The sequence below is a fragment of the Bacillus rossius genome, chromosome 17, assembly GCF_032445375.1.
Source record: "Bacillus rossius redtenbacheri isolate Brsri chromosome 17, Brsri_v3, whole genome shotgun sequence".
In the NCBI taxonomy this organism is placed as follows: domain Eukaryota; kingdom Metazoa; phylum Arthropoda; class Insecta; order Phasmatodea; family Bacillidae; genus Bacillus; species Bacillus rossius.
The window spans coordinates 10,380,267-10,402,724 of NC_086344.1; the positions used below are offsets into that span (position 1 = coordinate 10,380,267).

The 22,458-nt window shown below is 39.9% G+C and overlaps 1 protein-coding gene and 1 long non-coding RNA gene across 2 annotated transcripts in view; one reads left to right on the forward strand and one right to left on the reverse strand.

Annotated features, from left to right (window-relative positions):
• The window catches only part of LOC134540809 (disintegrin and metalloproteinase domain-containing protein 12), a 658,355-nt gene that overhangs the window by 79,484 nt on the left and 556,413 nt on the right, over window positions 1-22,458 (reverse strand). Inside the window, exons 23-24 of the mRNA XM_063383750.1 lie at window positions 20,823-20,975; window positions 12,590-12,661 (exon numbers count right to left, since the gene is read on the reverse strand). Of these exons, the coding sequence (XP_063239820.1) occupies window positions 12,590-12,661; window positions 20,823-20,975 (225 nt within the window). The remainder of the gene's footprint in view (window positions 1-12,589; window positions 12,662-20,822; window positions 20,976-22,458) is intronic.
• The window catches only part of LOC134540810 (uncharacterized), an 88,264-nt gene that overhangs the window by 97 nt on the left and 65,709 nt on the right, over window positions 1-22,458 (forward strand). The gene's annotated exons all lie outside the window — the stretch shown is intronic.

The following is a 22,458-nucleotide window of genomic DNA, read 5'->3' on the forward strand; positions in this document are numbered from 1 at the left end:
GTCCGTGCACTGCGAGCGAATTTAACTATAATAATAATTTCCCCCCATTTTTTACACTCTGTTAACTATATTCACTTAATTAACCAGGACATTTAGCACTCACGTAAGCAAGCTTGTATGCGAGTGCATCTAGTCACTTCAAATGACATGCGGTGTATTTGGACAAATGTAAACATTTATAAATGTATAATAACTGAGAAATAAATATATAAATTATAACTTACGAAACCTTACGTTAGTTTTATAAAGATAAAAAGTTTGATGAATTGCTGTCAGCACGGGTGGTGTCGACAGATTTTTTTTTTTTTTTTTTTTAAGCACTCGCCTACTTACAAGAGATTTCACGTATTTTGTAGCTTTGTAGCTGACTGCCTTGCAATCACTGCTTACGTGATTTTGGAGTAGTTCAGCGAATCACTGTCAATAATGAACTTAAAACCTTATAACATCGGGACCGTTTTTGAGTTGTCATGTCGGCGATTTCTTATAATCACGAACCTATTATGTAAAGACGTAACTCAGCGAAGGCTTCTTATGTGAGCAGTATGGAGGACATGTTTTTGTTAAAGTTTCTACTCAGAGACGTGGCAGGGAAGCGAGTGCTCGTGCCCATTTGACTGTGCGATAGTGCGCGTCACTACTGCTGCAGACAGCCGCCCGTAGCTGTTTCCTTGTTTTAGCAACTGTCTTTATGTTGATTGTATTAAGCTCGTCTCCCAATAGAAAACTTTACAGATCTTTTTAGTATTATTATGTTTAGGCTAAACACCGCGCAGTGATAGTTTTGTATGGCCAATAATTTTTATAGTAGAGTGTTAATGGCATTTATGCGTACATACACATATTTTTTTTGATGGAATGTTTATATTTCATATATATATAATAATATTTTTTATGAGTATGTGTATGAATGTGTATGTACGTATGCGTATGTATGTGTATGTATGTATATATAATATATATAATTTTTAAATGCATATCATACGAAGTTACTCTATATCCAGGGAACTGATAAGGCGGGTATTTTAAAAAATGTATTTACATTGCTCAAAGAGATTTCCAAATGATGGTTCATTTTATCTGTAAATTATTTTGGTATTCATCCCACCCTTGGTGCACACACTTGGTTCACGCCTGCGAGATGTCTGCTGGTACTCCTGATTGGCCGGCGCTTGGGTCGCGACCCGGTTTTCTGCGCGTCATGCGACACGTGAATAATTTTATAATTTTTGCCGGTTAGTTAAGACCGTCCACTTGCGTCACGTCACGTCACTGTTAATGTTTTGGAATGACAGACAGTTACAGTATAGGTTAACGCTCTAACGCAGACGCAAGGCCACACGCACGCGCTAATGTACACGCAAAGGCACGCGCACGTGCTAGCGCAGACGCAAGGGTACACGCACGCTCTAAAGCAGACGCAAGGCAACACCCACGCGCTAACGCAGACGCAAGGACACACGCGCTCGCTAACGTAGACGCAAGACAACACGCATGCACTAACGCATACGCAAGGCAACACCCACGTCCTAACGCAGAAGCAAGGGCACACCGACGCAATAACGCATACGCAAGGCAACACCCACGCGCTAGCTAACGCAGACGCAAGGGCAACGCACGCGCTAACAGAGACGCAAGGCAACACGCATGCACTAATGCATACGCAAGGCAACACGCATGCACTAACGCATACGCAAGGCAACACCCACGCGCTAACGTAGACGCAAAGTAACACCCACGCGCTAACGCAGACGCAAAGGCACACCCACGTGCTAACGCAGACGCAAGGGCACACGCAAACGCGCTAACGCAGACGCAAGGGCACACGCAAACGCGCTAACGCAGACGCAAGCGCTAACGCAGACGCAAGAGCACACGCACGCGCTAACGCAGACGCAAAGGAACACGCACGCGCTAACGCAGACGCAAGAGCACACGCACGCGCTAACCTAGACGCAAGGCAACACGCACGCGCTAACCCAGACGCAAGGCTACACCCTCGCGCTAGCGCATACGCAAGGCAACACCCACGCGCTAACGCAGATGCAAGGCTACACCCACGCACTAACGCAGACGCAAAAGCACAACCACGACTAACGCAGACGCAAGAGCACACCAACGCACTAACGCAGACGCAAGAGCACACCCACGCACTAACGCAGACGCAAGAGAACACGCACGCGCTAAAGCAGACGCAAGGCAACACCCACGCGCTAACCCAGACGCAAGGCAACACGCACGCGCTAACGCAGACGCAAGAGCACACGCACGCGCTAACGCAGACGCAAGAGCACACGCACGCGCTAACGCAGACGCAAGAGAACACCCACGCGCTAACGCAGACACAAGAGCACACGCACGCACTAACGCAGACGCAAGAGCACACGCACGCGCTAACGCAGACGCAAGAGCACACGCACGCGCTAACGCAGACGCAAGAGCACACGCACGCGCTAACGCAGACGCAAGAGCACACGCACGCGCTAACGCAGACGCAAGGCAAGACGCACGCGCTAACGAAGACGCAAGAGCGCACGCGCTAACGCAGACGCAAGAGCACACGCACGCGCTAACGCAGACGCAAGAGCACACGCACGCGCTAACGCAGACGCAAGAGCACACGCACGCGCTAACGCAGACGCAAGAGCACACGCACGCGCTAACGCAGACGCAAGGCAACACGCACGCGCTAACGCAGACGCAAGGCAACACGCACGCGCTAACGCAGACGCAAGAGCACACTACGCGCTAACGAAGACGCAAGAGCACACGCACGCGCTAACGAAGACGCAAGGCAACACGCACGCGCTAACGCAGACGCAAGAGCACACTACGCGCTAACGCAGACGCAAGAGCACACGCACGCGCTAACGCAGACGCAAGAGCGCACGCACGCGCTAACGCAGACGCAAGAGCACACGCACGCGCTAACGCAGACGCAAGGCAACACGCACGCGCTAACGCAGACGCAAGAGCACATGTACGCGCTAAGGCAGACGCAAGAGCACACGCACGCGCTAACGCAGACGCAAGAGCACACGCACGCGCTAACGCAGACGCAAGAGCACACGCACGCGCTAACGCAGACGCAAGAGCACACGCACGCGCAAACGCAGACACAAGGCAAGCGCACGCACTAACGCAGACGCAAGAGCACACGCACGCGCTAACGCATACGCAAGAGCACACGCACGCGCTAACGCATACGCAAGAGCACACGCACGCGCTAACGCAGACGCAAGAGCACACGCACGCGCTAACGCAGACGCAAGAGCACACGCACGCGCTAACGCAGACGCAAGGCAACACGCACGCGCTAACGCAGACGCAAGGCAACACGCACGCGCTTACGCAGACGCAAGAGCACACGCACGCGCTAACGGAGACGCAACAGCACACGCACGCGCTAACGGAGACGCAATAGCACACGCACGCGCTAACGCAGACGCAAGAGCACACGCACGCGCTAACGCAGACGCAAGAGCACACGCACGCGCTAACGCAGACGCAAGAGCACACGCACGCGCTAACGCAGACGCAAGAGCACACGCACGCGCTAACGCAGACGCAAGAGCACACGCACGCGCTAACGCAGACGCAAGAGCACACGCACGCGCTAACGCAGACGCAAGGCAACACGCACTCGCTAACGCAGACGCAAGGCAACACGCACGCGCTAACGAAGACGCAAGAGCGCACGCGCTAACGCAGACGCAACAGCACACGCACGCGCTAACGCAGACGCAAGAGCACTCGCACGCGCTAACGCAGACGCAAGAGCACACGCACGCGCTAACGCAGACGCAAGAGCACACGCACGCGCTAACGCAGACGCAAGGCAACACGCACGCGCTAACGCAGACGCAAGAGCACACGCACGCGCTAACGCAGACGGAAGAGCACACGCACGCGCTAACGCAGACGCAAGAGCACACGCACGCGCTAACGAAGACGCAAGAGCACACGTACGCGCTAACGCAGACGCAAGGCAACACGCACGCGCTAACGCGGACGCAAGAGCACACGCACGCGCTAACGCGGACGCAAGAGCACACGCACGCGCTAACGTGGACGCAAGAGCACACGTACGCGCTATCGCCGACGCAAGGCAACACGCACGCGCTAACGCGGACGCAAGAGCACACGCACGCGCTAACGGAGATGTTTTGTACTGTAAAATTATTACGAGACGCTAGCCTTTTACAGTAAATTCTATCCTTACTATTCGCGAGTATAAGAAAATATATGTGTTTGTGGATACACCGCTACGATACATTAAACTGTATCCTTACTACTCTTGAGTATAGTATAGTCAAGCGTGGTGCGGGATATCAGGATTAGGTAGTTTAGGGCGTGGGAAATAGTGGTCCTCCATTAGGCAATTTCCGAAATGTGTTATTAGGGAGTCTTGTATGTGTCTAGCCAAGTAGGTTGAAGAAAGCATTTTAACTTATCGGTATTCAACCTTTTTTCTTTTTAATGTTTCTTCCGTCTATCCTGAAAGTATTATTCGTTCTCGTAAATGTAAATTGGGTTTTTGAATTATCTTATTTTAACTTTTTTTTTTTTTTTGCTGTTTCGGTTCGTTCATAGACAGCAGTATGATTATTTTTTTAATATTTTGTTTTAACGGAACTACTGCTATCTTCTTTCATATTAAATTTCCACAAAATAGTTAATATTTCCAATATTTTTTATTATGTTGTGCCGGCAGCAAGAAGACATTTATGATTTTGACGTTATTTCTAAACAAGAATCTTCTCTCCTTCTTATTGCCCCCTCTCTAGTTATCTGTACTGCCTTCCCTCTAAAATGACTAAATATTTCTTATTTTCTAGACAATATTTTCCTTTTCTAAGGGAACAAATCCGCTTTGAAAAAATTTCATCCAAATATCTTAAAAAAATTTAAATTTAAGAATCTTGCAAACATGTTTACTATTTCCCAAAAAAGGTATAATATTCTTCAAAATGCGATATTAAACGATCTGATGACATTGAAATTGAGTTTTTACTTTTGCCCCTGTTAAAACATCCCACTATTTTGAAATTTTAAAAATCTGCGTATAGAATTCTACACTCTTGGATTCTAGAAAGTTTCCCCATCTTGCATTCTAGAAAATTTCACTATCTTGAATGATGCCATGGCCACCACCTCGGTCGTTATCTCGAAAATCTACAATCATCACTTAAATCAAATAGATTTTTTATATAAAAATATACATAAAAATATTTATAAAATTTAGTAGCACATAATTTACCATATCGAGTTTGGAATCTAGCGATTGACAATTTAAATATTTCTTCCCTCATGGTGCCCACGGTCTGGCCTCCACTACTAGGCAGTGTGGCGGTTGCCGATATGTTTGCTTGTCTTTGTGTCTGCTAAAGTGCTACATCATTCTATCGGCACTGCACTCTAGCCGACGAACAGCTAATTCAATATTGCGGCATCCAATATGGCTAGAATGAAAGTTACACTGGTATACCTAGTAGTAGCCTGGTTATTAGTAGTGTGAGCCAGTTTACTTATGGGGAAAGGAACATTTAAATATGCAGTCACCAGTTTCAACAATTATATAAATTCTTTTTTGACGTGACAACGTCTAATAAATCGATGAACGCCGGCTGCACGCACGAAAAGTGTCCCGTTACGCACATAGTTCCGTTACGCTGTGTCCCGTTACGCTCATTGTACCGTTACGCTGTCGGCGAGTGCAGTAATAATAGGTAATGTTACAACTGACTAAAAAATTATGGTGATTCATATAATTGATGATAGATATTTGATTACAGTTGATTTATATGAAAACTTGTTCATAATTATATTTAAACTTTATAGCTAAACACCAGTGTTTAAAATTAATTACATGTCATCTACATGTGAACTGTTTCGTCGACTGTTTATAAAGTGAAGTGAAAAGTTAATGTGGTTTCCATTGCTTATTACAACAACAATTTCGACAATAAAGGTTAATTATTCTTGTATTTCAAAAATCTGATTACTAGTTTAATTCAAGTATTTATTCTTTTATTATTAAAAATAAAATGACTCAATTTTATCCATAAAAGTATGCAATCATTTCAACAATGTTTTGTTATGACCTTGTCACGTTAAACTATCGTCCGTAAACCGACTTTACAGACAACCATTTTTTTTCTAAAATTTTATAAATTTATGGTTTTTTTAGTTTTCAATAATCTTTAAGAATTTATTTTCTGAAATTGCTGAATGATTGCAGGTTTAAAGGTTGGTGACCAAGAAGGCGTCCATGACGTCATTCAAGATAGTGGAATGTTTTAGAATTCAATACGAGGGGTAGAGCGTTATGTGTAATATGGCCACTGGAGTCAAGGGCCAATATCAATGAAGGTCATCGGAGGCTTGAATTTGTCATTTTTGAGAATATTAATCTTTGGGGAGTATTAGGTCTCTTTCGGTAACTCTGAAATGCCAGATTTTTTGAGAACTTGATGTGTATGCATCTTAGCCTTCGGCATACAGCATTTTGTAGAAGTAATTTCGAGAAAATATGTAACGAAAGGCGATGAACGGAAATGTGACACTAAGATTGAGAACCCGCGTCCGGTAACATAATCCCGTATATAGTCACTTTCTTGAACATCTGGGTACATACTAAACGTATTGGTGCACCAAATGAAACTTTATGCTAGTGAAACTACCCTGGAATATAATTAGTAACTAAAAATCCATAGTAAAAATAATGAAAATTTTAAAATATGTATGTAAGGAAACTGGTGTCGGAAGGTTTATAATGCACGATCTCCCAAACCCGCCATGACCCCGACGGCGCGGTGACAGACCGCGCGGTTGGCAACCTTGCCCGGCCTCAGTCTCCCTGGATTTAATTATTTTTATACTGTATAAAGTTTATTCCAAGTTGATTAATTTTTTTATCACACTATTTCAGTATTATGTGTATATTAGTTTTTAAATACGTTTTTATAAGCGCTTCTAGCTTTTCTTTAATAAACTTGGCCGCCATCACATAGAGTACGGAAGTGTGCAAACTTAAAAATATTTTTCATTGGTATCAGAATTTGTACTTATATTATTTAGTGGTGTATTGTAATATTTATTCATTGTAATATTTTATTATACTTTGTTTATTTTACGTTAATTATTCTTACTGTGTAGCGGTACTTACGAGAATTAACGAGAACTATCTAGCGGAGTGAGGGGGGGTGGAGAGGAGGGGGCGTGACGTCAGGTGACGTGACGAGTGTGTTTCGGCTCCCAGCTGATGGCCTGGACTGTGTGTTTGACAGCCGGCCGCGACGGAGCTTATTTGCGGAACTGCTTGTGCAGTATGCAGTGTTAGCCCGCGCGAACTCGGACCCCAGCCATGGGGGACTTGCCTTTTGCTTCGTTTCGTGAACGAGAGTTAACAGCAATAGTCTGTAATCATCGAAAATTGCTTAGGTTTGCTGCACTCAATGTTATTTAAATGGATTTTAAGAAAAGTGTAATTTCGCACGGCTCGTCGATTTGGACGGTAATTGTTTATCACTACTTCAATTTTAGTGACGGTAATGCCATCCCATGGCTAGTTTCGCAAAGCCTAAAACGCGGTGTTACACGAGCGCGCGACGGTGTGGGGCAAGTGGACAAGCCACAGAAGCATCGCGCTGCTAGCGGCGCAATAGTGAGTGGGGTTTATGCCCCACCCCGAAAGTCTACTACATCAAAGGTATGCTTCAGCACCAAGTGAGTGACACGACTGGATTTTAGTACTTTATTTTCCCCGCTGGTACGAAGCCTGGCTTAAAGAAGATGTGTTTTTGAAAACATAGTGCGGCGACTGGATTTAGCGTTGTGGAATATAGACCTGAAGAACGTCATTTGTATCTCCCCTCCTCCTCCGTAAGAGACTTATGGGACTTTGGTTTAGAATTTATTTTTCTGTAATTTTTGTCTAACTAAATGTCGTTAGTCTGTCAATGCAATTATAGCAATTTAAAATGCCACCTAGAGTTTACCTTCTAAGGCCCATTCCTTTTTTTTTTTGGTATGACTATACATTGTTTGGAAAGTATTTAAGTTTCAGGATATTTGGCTTTTTAACTCATTATTGTGCCTATCACTGTAGAGTTTTCGGGATTGTCGTTAAATTTAGTTGAGTATGCTAGTACAGCATTTTGCGCACTTGCCAATAGTTAAGTCAGTCTATGCGCGTCTTTTAAGCTTAAATCCATTACAAACTCAGGATGTTAATCGTGACGCGTACGCGGGACTGGCGTGGTAAGTGCGGACGTGTACAACTTCCCCGGCATAAGAGGAGTTGGCCACAGGTTCAAATCTCATCACTGGAAAAACGTAGTATTACTTTAATAACATTAAAATATATTATATAAAATCTTAGAATATTCTCAATAAGGTTTAAGTTTTTTTTTGTAGGAAGTATTTGCAGACTGTTTTGAGTCGTTTAGGCAAAAACAAATATACAAATATATATTGGATTTAGTGGTGGAGGATAGTTGCCTGGCAGTCTCCACGGAGAGGAAAGAAACGTTGCCATTTTAATTCGGTTGACTTCGCCGGGTTCAAACCCAGTAACTTTTTAAAAATTTTATTTTCAAAATTTAATCAAGTAAATATTTAAGGAGTTTAAAATTTTTTCCGATAAAATTTATGGATTTTCCATATTCCGTACAAATTTCAAAATGGCTGAAAGTGTTTTAGTTTAAATTTTATAAATTAATTTCTTGTTAATTTTAATATTTTTCCTGTTAAATTCAGATAATTACTGATTTTCAATATGGCGGCCATAACGAAAATTGCAATGTTAGTGGGGCATTAGTTTCCATTATTGCTGGAATTAAATATGTTGGTCGTAACGGAAAGTGCAACGATGATGTATTAATTCAAAATGACAGTGAATCCTAAATAGCCACAGGGGTCAAGGTTAAAAGTCATACAATATGGCCACCGTGATGTCACAATCCAAGATGGCGCCAACAATTCACTATACTCATCCTGGATCCAGGGGCAGTAGGCCCATTTATAAACTACCAAGGTCACCGATTATTAAGGAGAGAAGTCAATTTCAATTTTCTTAAGAACTACCATTAAAATAAGTAAATGCATATTATATAATTTATATAGTTACACTAATATATTACTAGCGCAGACATCTGAAGTAATACGCTTTATAAGTAATATACAGAATATATACATACAGAATATATATACAGAATATATATACAGAATATATATATATATACAGAATATATATAGAATATATATATACAGAATATATATATAGAATATATATATATACAGAATATATATAGAATATATATATATACAGAATTAATATATATATATACAGTATATATATATACAGAATATATATATATATACACAGAATATATATATATATATACAGAATATATATATATATATACAGAATATATATATATATATACAGAATATATATAGAATAAATATATATACATATATAGTTCTGGGAGAAGATAGGAACCGAAATAACACATTGGTTCAAAACTTTTATATTTCGACAATATTTTACACCTTAAAATTGGGCCAGTTGAAAATATTGTAACAGAGGCAGTGTTTTCTAAAAGTGAAATTAATATTATGTTCAATGCTTCAATTAGGCTATTTTTTTTAATAAATCAAAGAAAAGAAAATGCCTATGGCCAAAAAGCAGAAACCATGATGACATATTTTGGTTCCTGTCCCACCTCCTTAGAACTAAGTAGGGGAGACCAGCTTAAAATGACACACCATGTGTTTTGGCCTTCTGCTCACTACAGATGATTATATTATAGTCTATGGCGAGCAAGGTCAGCTGTAGTGGTGCGCTGCAAATGGCGTCGGTATTGGTGACTGTGAAACTGTGTGAGGATGGAAAAATGTGTCACTGTAATAAATAGTTGCATTGTGTTAAAATTTATTGGAAGATATATTTCCGAAAACATTTTTTTTTCATATGTTGGTGAGTATTATTGCTATTTATTGAATTGAATACATTGTCTACAAGTTTTATCTGGGTGGGTTAAAATGCAAGGTTAAAATATTCGCTATATGTTTGCCATATTATGGAATTTATTCTTTTTTTAGTATTTATTAAATTTAATAATTAACATTTGTAATAAGGCTTAACTTAACAATCGAGCTATTAATGACTTAAAGCCTAGTAATTAATCCTATAATATAAGGCTAAAAAATTTATTTTTCTTAACAGCATGCCTCAAAAATATAGGCAAACAAAATTGCTACTTGCAGTAACTTGCTCTTTTAAGATACGTGGCGTCAAATATAAAATTGGTCCTAGCATGACAAGTACCTTAAAGTATCAAGTTTCAGAACTAAGTTTCGGGATATGTTGGCAAGTGGTTGGAAGACACAAAAGGAAGTCTTCCCGGCGATCCTGGGAGGAAGTGGTAAAGCAGACAGCTATAGATGTGGTTAATGCAGGAGAAATGGGCTGGCTTCTAGCTGCACAGAGATTTAATGTACCACAGGCTATTCTTTAGCAGAAGAGCGAAAAACTAAAATAAATTCTTCAGCGGTGTGAACAAAGGTTTGGGCAGTTTTCATCCCGTATTTGACGTAACTATATGAACGTGCACTTGTGACCCACTTGAAACTTTTGGAATCCCGTTTATTTGGTCTCGCATGCACATATGTAATAAAACTTGCTTATCAACTAGCAGAAAGAGATGCTATTGCTCACCGTTTGAACCAAGAAAAGCAAATGGCTGGTTGGGATTGGATGCAAGGATTTATGAAGTGTAATCCGGACATATCTTTAAGTAAAACCAGAAGCAACATCTGCATCAGCATCACGTGCGATGCGATAGCTTTCAACAAACGGCAAGTAAGTAAATTTTTCAATACATATCAAGAGACTCAACACAATTACAACATAAGCATCAGTAGAATATATAATGTTGCTGAACCCAGCTTGTCTACAGTTCAAGAAACCCAAAAGGTTTTTGCTACTACAGGAAAAAAACAGGTGGTGGTTACAACTAGCACAGAGTGGGGCCTATATGTCACTGTGGTCTGTTGTACGAGTCCTGTAGGCTTTGTTCCTCCTGCTCTGATCTTTCCGCGTAAAACTGGAAAAAATAATTAACAGATATTTCTCCTCATGGAACCTTGGGTATTGCACGTGAAAGTGGTTGGATGACAGGGGAGAGTTTCCTAACATGGTTGAGTCATTTTTCATCTTTTATCACGCCTACCCAAGAAAACAAAATTCTCCTTATTGTAGATGGACATTCAAGTCGTTAACATGTATATGTACTGACATATGCAAAATAAAATGGACATTTTATATGTTTACATCCTCATTGTATGGCCTCCTCAAGACCTATTGCGACCAGGAAGTAACCAAATGGCTGAAGAATCATCCTGGAAGAACTGTCAGTATCAGAACAGCGAACTCTTCAGTGATGCATATGGAAGAAAAAAACAGCCACTTCAGCTATTGCTGAAAATTATTTTTCAGAAAACAGGACTTTGGCCAGTGAATCCAGATATATTCCCGGACCACTTGTTTGAGCCAGCCGACATAACAGACATTCCACTTTCACAAGAAGATGGAACACTGACGATACCAATTTGTCACTCGCGTCTACAACTAGTCAATCAAGTCAAGGACTCAGAACTCCCAGGTACTTATATACATTATATTCAAGATGAAGACAGCCATGCTCAAGAAAATCATCAGACACCATCGCCCTCAAACCTCGATGACAGAGCAAACGACGATAGCCAATCTACCCCTCCTAACAATGTTTCTGTTGCTACAATTTCACCCCTTTCTCAGGCAACTGCATGTGGACCAAAAAAGAAAATCCAAGGAAAATCATGCACTTGCACTTTTACAACCAGTCCCTATCTTGTACGTTGAAGAAGAACGTAGCAGAGAAGAACGTACAAGAACAGCGAAAGTCAGCCCGGAAAGCAAGCATGATGGATAAAGAAATGAGCTACGAAAAATAACTTTTTGGAGATGTGCCGACACTGACTGCCCCTGTTTCTACTGCAACGAACTGTTTTTTTCAGTTCGAGACCTAAGGAAACTTGGCTGCAATCCTGTCACTGTAAAAAAAAAAGACCATACAGTGAATGTGCTGGACTTGGGAAAACAAAACGTTACGCGCGTGAACTTCACTGTTATAAATGCAAATTAGTGATTAACCGAATAGGGTTACATTAATTGCAATGTGGTTTAAATATTTTACGATTAAAACATGTTTTTTCTAGAGGAAAATGTAATGTATGTAAGTCATTGTATACTGATATAAGTCTAAAATGACACAGTGGTAACTTATTTGAAATTGCAAAAAAATAAAATTAACGAATGTTATTTCCTAACTTTGGCCCAAACAAATAAAACAGACTTTATTTCATATTTGGCTCCGAATTTTGTGGCCGAAAACACAATGGCATGTCACTTCAGGCACAGGAGCTAACACAGTCTACCGACACCGAACAACACATGGACATGGGTGCTGTCCCAAGCGAACTGCCGTGCTACTCGGCGCAGGTACGTCTGGCGACCAGCAAGCAGAGAGCTCAACAAACTAACTGGAAGCGCGAGGTGATTCCCGCTGACATATGGTTGGCCGGGCGGAACAGCACTCTCTGCGCATCTCCTCGACTGACAAACACAGACAACAGGCGTGACACAACTGCCACTCTCTTCACACACAACCTGTACAAACAGCTCCAAGGTACTTTCAGTGGGAGACAAGTCCCCTCTCTAGTGTACAACAAATCAGAAATTCAGAAGCTATTTAAAGTACACGAAAAATTACTTGACTTGATTTAAAGATACTTTTATTTTAATTTTTAAAGTTCCTACTGTCACGAAGAGAAGAAAATCTTAATGGAAAATACACCTCGAATAGGATTCAAAATAAATTCTAAAGATAGAAATTAGTTTTGCTGCTGTTCATAATGACATTAAATTTTAATAAGGGAAATAGAATAATATTATTTATTATTAATAGTTCTAGGCTATAAAAAGAAATTTATATATAGAAATTAGCTAAACAAACTTACGTCTCTTAAATTAACACAAAAAAAAGTATTTTTATTATCTTTTTTTAATAATACAGCAACTGTCCGTGTAGTAATAAAAAGAGGGGAAAATACCTATAAAATAATGTATAAAGAACAACACAAACACAAGAAAATGCTGAAGCTTGCAAAATATTAAATAATTAAAAAAAAAATGGAAAATCAACAGTCATTCAACAAAATCATTCACACGTAAATAAAATCAAAACTTATTTATAATCACATATTCCCTTTTTCTTAAAACAATATACATCTTACAAAAATTCTTAAATATATGAAAAAAAATTAAATTGACATCGTTTTGATCTTGAGATACATATTCCATTTCTTCAACTTTAGAAACGATAGATATGCTTACACACTATCAGTATAGCAAAAATCCTGCTCAGATGCTTTTAATTTAAAATTTTTGAATTTGCGAAAGACTTTTAAAGACCAAAATATTCATATTTTCTTCATGAAATAATTTATTAGGTTTCATGTGTTGGCAGCCACAATAAGTATTACGAATAGTGTCTCATTCAGAAAATAAGAAAATATCAACCTGAAGGAACGAATATTTGCTTAAAATCGAAGTTGTATTTTATTTATTGAAATACATTGTAAAATAAATACAATATTTTTATTAGTTTTAGATTAATTTATCCAAGAAAATAATATTGCCTTTTCTGACGTCATTAAAAATATAACCATGACTATCACAAACATTTAAAGTTTTATTAGAGGAAAAACTAAGCTCAGATGTTTTCAAAGTTAAAGTATATATGGTGTCTGTATACGAAAGTTATTTTAATTCCATAATTTTTAGAATGACTTTGATAATACAAGCTATTTTTGGCCTTTGAGAACCCTTTATTTTATTTTTAAGTAATAACATGTTGGGTGTCACTGAAAAGGGAGTCCTCACCCTTCCTGTCTTTGAAGGTAAAATATTGTGGAAACACCCCACCCCCTCCCCAACCCATCATTCTGATGATCTCATAGCGTCTTAGGGAATTCGGTAATGGGCAATCACACTCCCTTTCCCCATCAACCCTCCTAATCTTTCATCATCACCTTTATCATTCCCTCTCTCTCATCCCCACTTGTGCGGTTGACGTAGGTTTCAGGAGTCTCTAGCCGTGACAGATGGCTGAAGGCACAAGTACACTCGTATAATCTCTTGAAGGCAGCAATTCAAAATAATGGTTCGGAATTAAACTAAAAAAAAAAAAAATTAGGCCCAGTAAAGATAATGGTTAGAGGAATAAAGAGTTTACGATTAAAAATAACCAAAAAGTAAAATCTTTTTGGTATATGAAAATCGATGTGTGCACGTGTGTTTCCTATGGACTCCAAAACGGCTGGACCGATTTTGATGAAATTTTCAATGGCTCATCTTAGAAAAACTTGTTTCAGATAAGTTTTGATAAAAATTAAAAGATCTACAAATAATTTGAATGGATTTTATGGTGTGATTACTAAGGTAATTGTAAATTTATTTTTGTATATTAATCCCTCCTTATATTTATAAGGTTTACAAACAATTTGAACGGATTTGATATTGTAATTTCCAAGGGTGTTATTAAATTATACAAAAGATTTGTACACGCCGGACACTCATTGTACGCTCCGGACACTTATTTTTACATCAACCAAGGATTAAACCAAAAACGGTAATCGATCGAGGCAATCAATATTTTATTAGCTAAAATTTTAATGTTTTTTGTAATTTTTTCGAATCCAACGGCCATGTTGGCCGTCAGTATGGCAGAAGTGGCAATATCTTACTGTCTGGTGATTGATAGAAATTTAATCTAGCAGTTTAAAAATAAACCAAGATGTTTAAAATAAACAATCTGCACAGTTTACACTCTCCAGCAGATGTAAACCAGATCGCAGATGCAATATGGCCGCCATGACGTCATAATGGGGAAATATATGATTTAGTAGTAATTGCGAGGGGTGAGGGGGTCATTCTAATTGAGGACATCAATGAGACCCTGTCGCCAATTTTAATTGATCGATCTCTCAGGGTTATAACCGAGGCTTCCAAGGTCCATGGCTGAAGTGGGCTTTATTTTATTATTAAATAATTAAATAAAATTAAATAATTTTTTAATAAATGTTAAAAACGTTTCAGATTTTTGCATATTAATTACAGTTTTTCAAGATGACCGACGGAACGTCATAATTTAAAATTGTGGACGGGATGTCCTTAAATAATTCAAATGACGAAAAAATCTAGAAAACCCGAGGCGGAAAGTTCTAGAAAACAAAATTGCAGAATCCAATATGGCAGAATCAAAGATGGCAGCAGGGGCAAAGATAATTAAAATTAGCTTCCGGGGGTCACGGTCAAAATTTAAGATCATCCAAGAAGGCCGCCGTGACGTCACAAGGATGGCGGTCTGCATCTCTGTCACCTTGTGCCTGGACTGACATCTGCGACATACTAAGTGTATACCTTAAAGTAAAACAGAAACTTATTCACAAAAAAAAACTTTAGTAGCTAACCGGCTCAGTATCAGTGCTTAATGAAGCACCCCCCCAGCAGACTCTCGTCTGACTGATAAAGGGATAACATCATCGCCAGTGAGGGCCGCGGGGCCCGAATGCCGCAACTTGGCATCGAACTCCGCGACCCTTTAGGAGTACCAGGTGGCGTCCTGCTGACCCATAACCTCCTGTTTTGACCTATGTGAATTCTGTTTTGACTTTTGTAAATAACTTTCTAAATAAGCTGCGAAGCTGTGATTTGTTGCAAATGGCCTGGTGTAATCTACTTTAATTTCGTGTGGTGACTCTACTTTAAACTCGTGTGTTGTCCAGCCCTCCCTTTAAGTTTAAAAATTTAAATTCAAAGGGGGGGGGGTATTAATTTAAGCTGAGCAGTTGGCCTTGGCTGCTCGGCAAACCTCGCCACCAAAAAGAAGTTCTCGGGTGCTCGGCCAATCAGGCGAGGTCTCGCCTGTCATTGGCCGCGCAGGAAGACGGCGGAAATCACACGCACACATCCCGGATTCCTGGTGTCCGCTGTCCAAAAGGAGATATATAGGCGGGTGTGTTGCGTTGTTTGGAACCGGACACGGGCACAGTGTTGATAAGTGGTATCGGGTGTTTGTTCTGGCGCTAGGGTCGCACTACCCGCCGGCCTGCATATCTAGCACCTCGGGGCTGCAGTGGCAGCACTCACATCACTGTTGGCACGAACCAAGTGGGTGTGCAGCTACTAATACCGCGACACAGGCGCGCCCTGCAGTCAACTAGCGCCCGTGATAGCATACAATCTGGCGACTGCCGCAATATGATATGCGCCGCGCGCGCCTGGAAGATAACAAGGATTGTCGCTTTCCCCCCTCCTTCCCCCCACTCCCCGCGCGGCGCCCTGCTTTTGACACGTAACTGACACCAGACAGCTGCGGAGTTACGCGAGTCGCCGACACGTGTTTCGAGAGATTTCTACCGTCGTGTCGGCACGGAATGATGCGACTGGCCCCGGCCGCGCTCGTGAGTTCCAGAAATGACGGCTGATATATAAAAGAGGACGTCGGCCTCAGGGGAGTGGAGTTCAGAGAGAGAGTTGAGAGTCAGAGTTCAGGCGGGAGCTTTCCCACGGCGGAGTTTCCGGGCGATAGTGTCGCGGGCGCGGCGGAGTCCCGAGCGAAGTCCCGAGCGAAGTCCCGAGCGAAGTCCCGAGCGAAGTCCCGAGCGAAGTTCCGAGCGAGGCGTCGAGTGGGATCTCGGCGAAGGCAAGTGCGTCGGCGGCAGCGGAGTGCGGCGGCGGAAACCCACGAGAGGTGCTGCGGCGAGAGTTGCGCCAAAGGTGCGGCCCAGCGAGGTGTGTGGATTGTGAGAAACGAGTGACTGGGGAAGCAAATTTTTTTTAAGTGCAATTGATTATATTAGGCAATTTTATAAGATTAATTGTAAGTGACATAAGTAGTGGCCATCAATAAAACTGTGTGTGTAATAAAATCTTTGATTGGGCTATCCTTTACGAACCCGCGGTAAATCGTAACAATATGTATTTGTGCGAGAGCTTGAAATGAATAACATGCCCTGGGTAAGCTTTAAACCGTAAAATCCACAAACTATAAGATATGTATTGTTCGTGTTGGATACGATTTTTTCATTCATGAAAATATTGTTCCCTTTCCTCTCTTTAAATATGTCAAATGTTTAAAGATATTTCTTTGTGCTTTGTTAACAGCTAGTGTGTTCACCTTCGGTCAATCCCATAGAAATGCGAATTTAAGATATTTTTTTAATAACTCTAGTACGCACAATGATGAAATATTATAAACTACAGTGGAAGATCAGGGTACACTTGACAGGTAGTTTGGAACTACACAATCATTTTTTTAACGCGAGTCTACCACCAAAGAGCGCCAATCAGGGAAACCCAAACACACAAATCTTCAGTAAAAGTATATTGCCACTTGGTTTTATTAAAAAAAAATATTTTTGTTGTTACACCAACTGACTATTGCAAATTTGTACTATCAGCGTCAAGTTCTTTAAATGTCTATTTTTTTTGGTTGTGATTTGGTAAGTTTCTTTCTAGTCATTTTCCCTCGTCACCACTGCACTTGCAAGCTCCTCTCATTATTGCTGTTTATTTTTTAACTAGATTTGTGTTAATCTATACCATTCATGGGTAAATTGCGGCCATTCGGGCTAGTCAATCGGGCCCGCGATTTGGTTTTGAAAACCATAGGACAAAATGTATTTTCTGCTTAGCTAGAATAGAATAACGGTTTTCTTGTCATTGCGTTGTAAGTACGATATTATCGCATCTAATGTTAACTGAGTTTGTACGCAATCTCGCGTAGGCGTAGTGCCATAGTAGATGTCTGTAGATCGGTAGCATGGCGATGTGGAGTACAATGCGTGTTGCAGTGTTCACAGTGCCTGGCCTGCAGAGCGCTCGGTGATGCTCGGCTAAGTTCGGAACTAATCGGGCGCTACCATTTTCGCTTCGTCTGTTCTCAAGGTCAGTGTAGTTCGGACAGTCACGTGGTCGGTGTCAAGTCACCTCTGCGGCTTGATCGTTGCACTGGCAAGTATTTGAAGATAGTGGACTTGGCAATACTTCTTCACACCTATTAAGGATAAACCTGTGTGCCTCATTTGCAATGAAGCTGTAGCCGTATTCAAGAAATTCAACCTATCACAATAATTCATGACAAAACATAACAACGCCACTTATGAAACAATGACCGAAGAAGAACGGAAGCAAAAAGCAGGAGCTCTACGTAAAAAATTGTCAGGTCAGCAAAATATAATATATAAAAATTATATAGCTGTTCTCAAAAGCTACCTAAACATTCCAGTTACGTTGTAGCATATAATATGAGTTGTGTGTGATGAGAAAATCAAAAACTAAGTTTATCACTTATAAAAAATATATTTTGTTTATTTTTTTTTAAGCCCGCCTAGATATTTTTTAATTTTATCTGGCCCTCCCCTTAAAAGGTTTGCCCATGTCCGATCTATACATATGAATACACACGAACCAGTGTGTAATGTTCATTGCGAGGATGCGAACAGAAATACAATGGTATCCTAACTTTTACATAGTTTTGTCGCTCTTGTTTACGAAAAACCTTAACGACATTAATAAAGCATTATAAGCTGCTTACCAAATCATCTGTATTTAAGTAGTAATTTATGCCATTCATGTATCGATAAATATGATAAGTAATTCTACGTTTATATTGCAAGCAATGCACAAGAGCTCTTTGACGAGCATATACAGCTAAATTGTAATTTTTGAATTATGATAAAATATAATGGCTTGTCAATTACTTGGGAAAGCCTCGAAATTATTTAGAGTAATCATGTGAGAAAACAGGCTACAAAACAACCACGTAGGACTCCTCATTGCCCTACCATGAGAACCCACTAGGTTAGCTTGCTTTAACGGAGACAATCCTAATACCGTTGTAAAGAATAATAGTTTCAAGGTAAGGAAACAGAAATGCAATGTTATCCGGGTACAATGGAAAATGTTTAAAAAATATATATATGGTTTGCTAATTTGATGTATTTGTACGACTATTACACTTTTTCGGTTAACAAAAGTTAGCAAAGAATTAGTATATAACAGTTCCTCCGGCGACTGGAGTCGGAGTGAAGAGCGAAGAGACGATTCGCCATCTTGGATTCTGATTGCAAGGTGGCCATCTTGGATAACCTTGGCATTAACCTTCGATCTTAACCTTGACCCCGGCGGCCATTTTGGATCCGCCATCTTGGATTCCTCCATTTTGAGTTTCACATCCACCATTTTTATTTCTAGAACATTCCGCCATTTTAAACTATGTCACCATTACAATTTTCGTTATGGCCGCCATCTGGAACATATGTAATTATTGAAAAAAATTGTGAAAAATATTAAAATTTATAAAAATAATAATTTATTAAATCTGAATAAAATTTAATTTAAAAAACGCACTTAAGCCATAGAACTCTTAGTCCTCAGTTCGAACCCGGTTAGGGCAAAAATAAAACTGACGACCGATCCTTCCCCCATGGTGGCTGCTAGAAGTCTTACTCCCCACCACTAATGCCAAGGTATATATACCGCCAGGTATCGTGTATAGAGTCGTCGTTTTTCGTAGAGAGAATGTTTAATAAACTCCATGAAATATAATATGAAACAATTTAAAATTTACATTAAGCTTTAGTTACTCTTATCTTTGACTGAGAATCGAACCAAGGAAGGGAATTGAGTCAATCATTATTTAATGATTTTTTATTTTTAATTTTAGGATTTTTTCCTGAATTTCTAGGTTATTACAAATTTCCAAGATGGTGGCAATTATGTCATAATCTGCTTACTGGAGGCTAGTAGATGTGGAACTTAAGCATATTTTTTTTTTAGGATTTTTCACAATTTTAAATTGAATAAATATATATATTTTTACCTAGAATAAACGTTTTTGGATCGAGCAAAGATTGAACCAAGCACTGTAATCGAGGGGTAGATCATTATTTTAATGACTAAATGTTTTGATAATTTTGGTATTTTCCCCGAATTTATATCTAAAAAATACTGATTTTTGAGATTGTGGAATCCAAGATGGCGGGTGCCCTGGCAATAAATTATTACTGCATCCTAGCAGGTAAAAAATTAAACTAATATGTGGGTGGCTCCCTCTATCAGACAAAAATTGTCGAATACAATATGGCGGTTTCCAGTAGACGAAAACAAGATGGCGAACATGACGTCATACTAGCTGGCGATATATCTTCCTTGGCATTATTGGTGGGGGTCAGTCTGCCAGCAGCCACCATGGGGGTAGGATCTGTCTTCATTTTTATTTTTTGGTCCTCAGTGGGTACGAAATTTTGATTAGTTATATGTTTTATAAATTTTAATATTTCACAATTTTTTCTGATAATAATTACGGATTTTCAAGGTGGCGGCCGTAACTAAAATTGTAACAGTGACGTCATAATTCAAAATTGCGTAAATTTATATAAATCAAAATGGCGGATGTGAAATTCGAAACGGCGGAATCCAAGAAGGCAGATCAAAAATGACAGTCAAGTTCAAAATACAATATGAAAAATTTAAAATACTTTCGTTTCACGAGTATTCATAATATAATTTACTGTAGCAAACTTCATCGTGAGCAGAATTTTTTGTTAGAGAACACATGGAATTCCTGCAGCAAACAGGCTTGGGGAATGTAGGAATGTAACAATGTAACATCACACATCAGGCCCTACCCTGCCTGAAACAGCCTTACCTATAGGACGGCATGCTTCCAAAGGTAAGGATCTTGTTGGCACTCTCCATCGCTGCTTCTTCTGGGTTATGGTTAGGCCCTTTACTGGGGTACTTCTTCATGATGGGCTTTTTCACATAAGGCGGGTCATATTTCGGCATAGTGCTCTTCCTTCTGGCGAGAAAAGTAAACAAAAACAGAAAAAAGAAAGAAAAAATAAAATAAATCTGAACAAAAAATTACTTTTTTGCATTATTTAGCTGTGAAGCAGAACTGTACTTCCCTATGGATAGTTAAAAACTGGCGAGATATCTCACTTACAAAAAAAAATTACAGTATGGAATTTATTTAATTTGATATTAAGCATTTGCAAAATCTTCATTTCAATTTAATTTAAATTTCTGTTTACAAAGCAGAACTATTTATTTGAGGTTCGAATAGGCATCCTGGGTGATTTCAAACCAGGATGAATTTTAATCATTGAAACAAATTAATGTCAAAACATAAGTGCTCTAGTTAGTGGCTTCTAGAAGCATTATTGCTTTGCTTTAACAAAGCGATACCATTTTAACAGGTTAGAAAATGCACAACGTTGTGGTCTGTTCATGGCAATGATTATAACATGTAAATTTGTTTAATTTATTTCAAAATGTGGCAACTATAAATTTATTGAGCATATTATATTTATTTCATGTACATCACATTTATTAGTGTGTCCTAATATGTGTCACATAAATTATACTATTTAACAAACCAATATGAGAAAATGAAAAAATAAAATAAAATAATTGTATCCTAAAAAAAATATTTCTTTTAAAAATTGCTTTGGCTAAATCTTTTACTTTGGATAATAGCTTTGTAAATTTGTGACAACAGGCACAAAATCATTTCGGTAGGACTTGCGATACTGGTTTATTTTTTGGTACGAAAACAAAACCCCTTGTTTGATTGAGCCTTCTGCACTGTTTTTATCACGCTGGCATGCAGTCATACACGAGGGTGTGTACAGGAGAAAGTGGCGGTGAGGAAGCTGTGAGAAGGAAGCTCATAACCACGCTGGTCAGAGCACGTGACGTCAGCATCAGTCTGCAGTTGCAAAGCCAAAGGTCAGCCAGCAGAAGGCAAGCACCTACATGAGGTTCATAAATTACGTCCAATGTAATAAAAATTGTCCACACACTTTCAAAATGAAAGAGCAGGATCACACTGTTGTGTAAACTTTGTCGAATTTCTGGCAATCCAGAGAGTTGTTTCCCTATGTTTGGATGCTAGTAGCTCCTGAAATCGTTTTATATTTTAACTAGCTGCAGTACCCGGCGTTGCCCGGGATGAACACAGGGTGATACATTGTCCGCGAGTTAAAGCAAAGTGGATAGCGCTTTATGACATTCTGGTGGACACAGAGAAGGGACGCACATTCACTGTTTGTATGTCTATGACCTATGATTTTCTGTTTACCCATGGCGATCTGTTGTATGGTTAAGAAGTTGATGCGCTGCAGCGCCATCTAGTGGCCACTTACAAAAAAAATGAAAAAGGATAAAAACCTTCTCCATGAAAAAAATCTTCGATGTGCCAACTTTTTTGGTAATCAGTCAGACGGTGTGACTAAACAAGACCTTAGTAGGGGCCCAATGACAGCTCCGCCTTGCTCGCC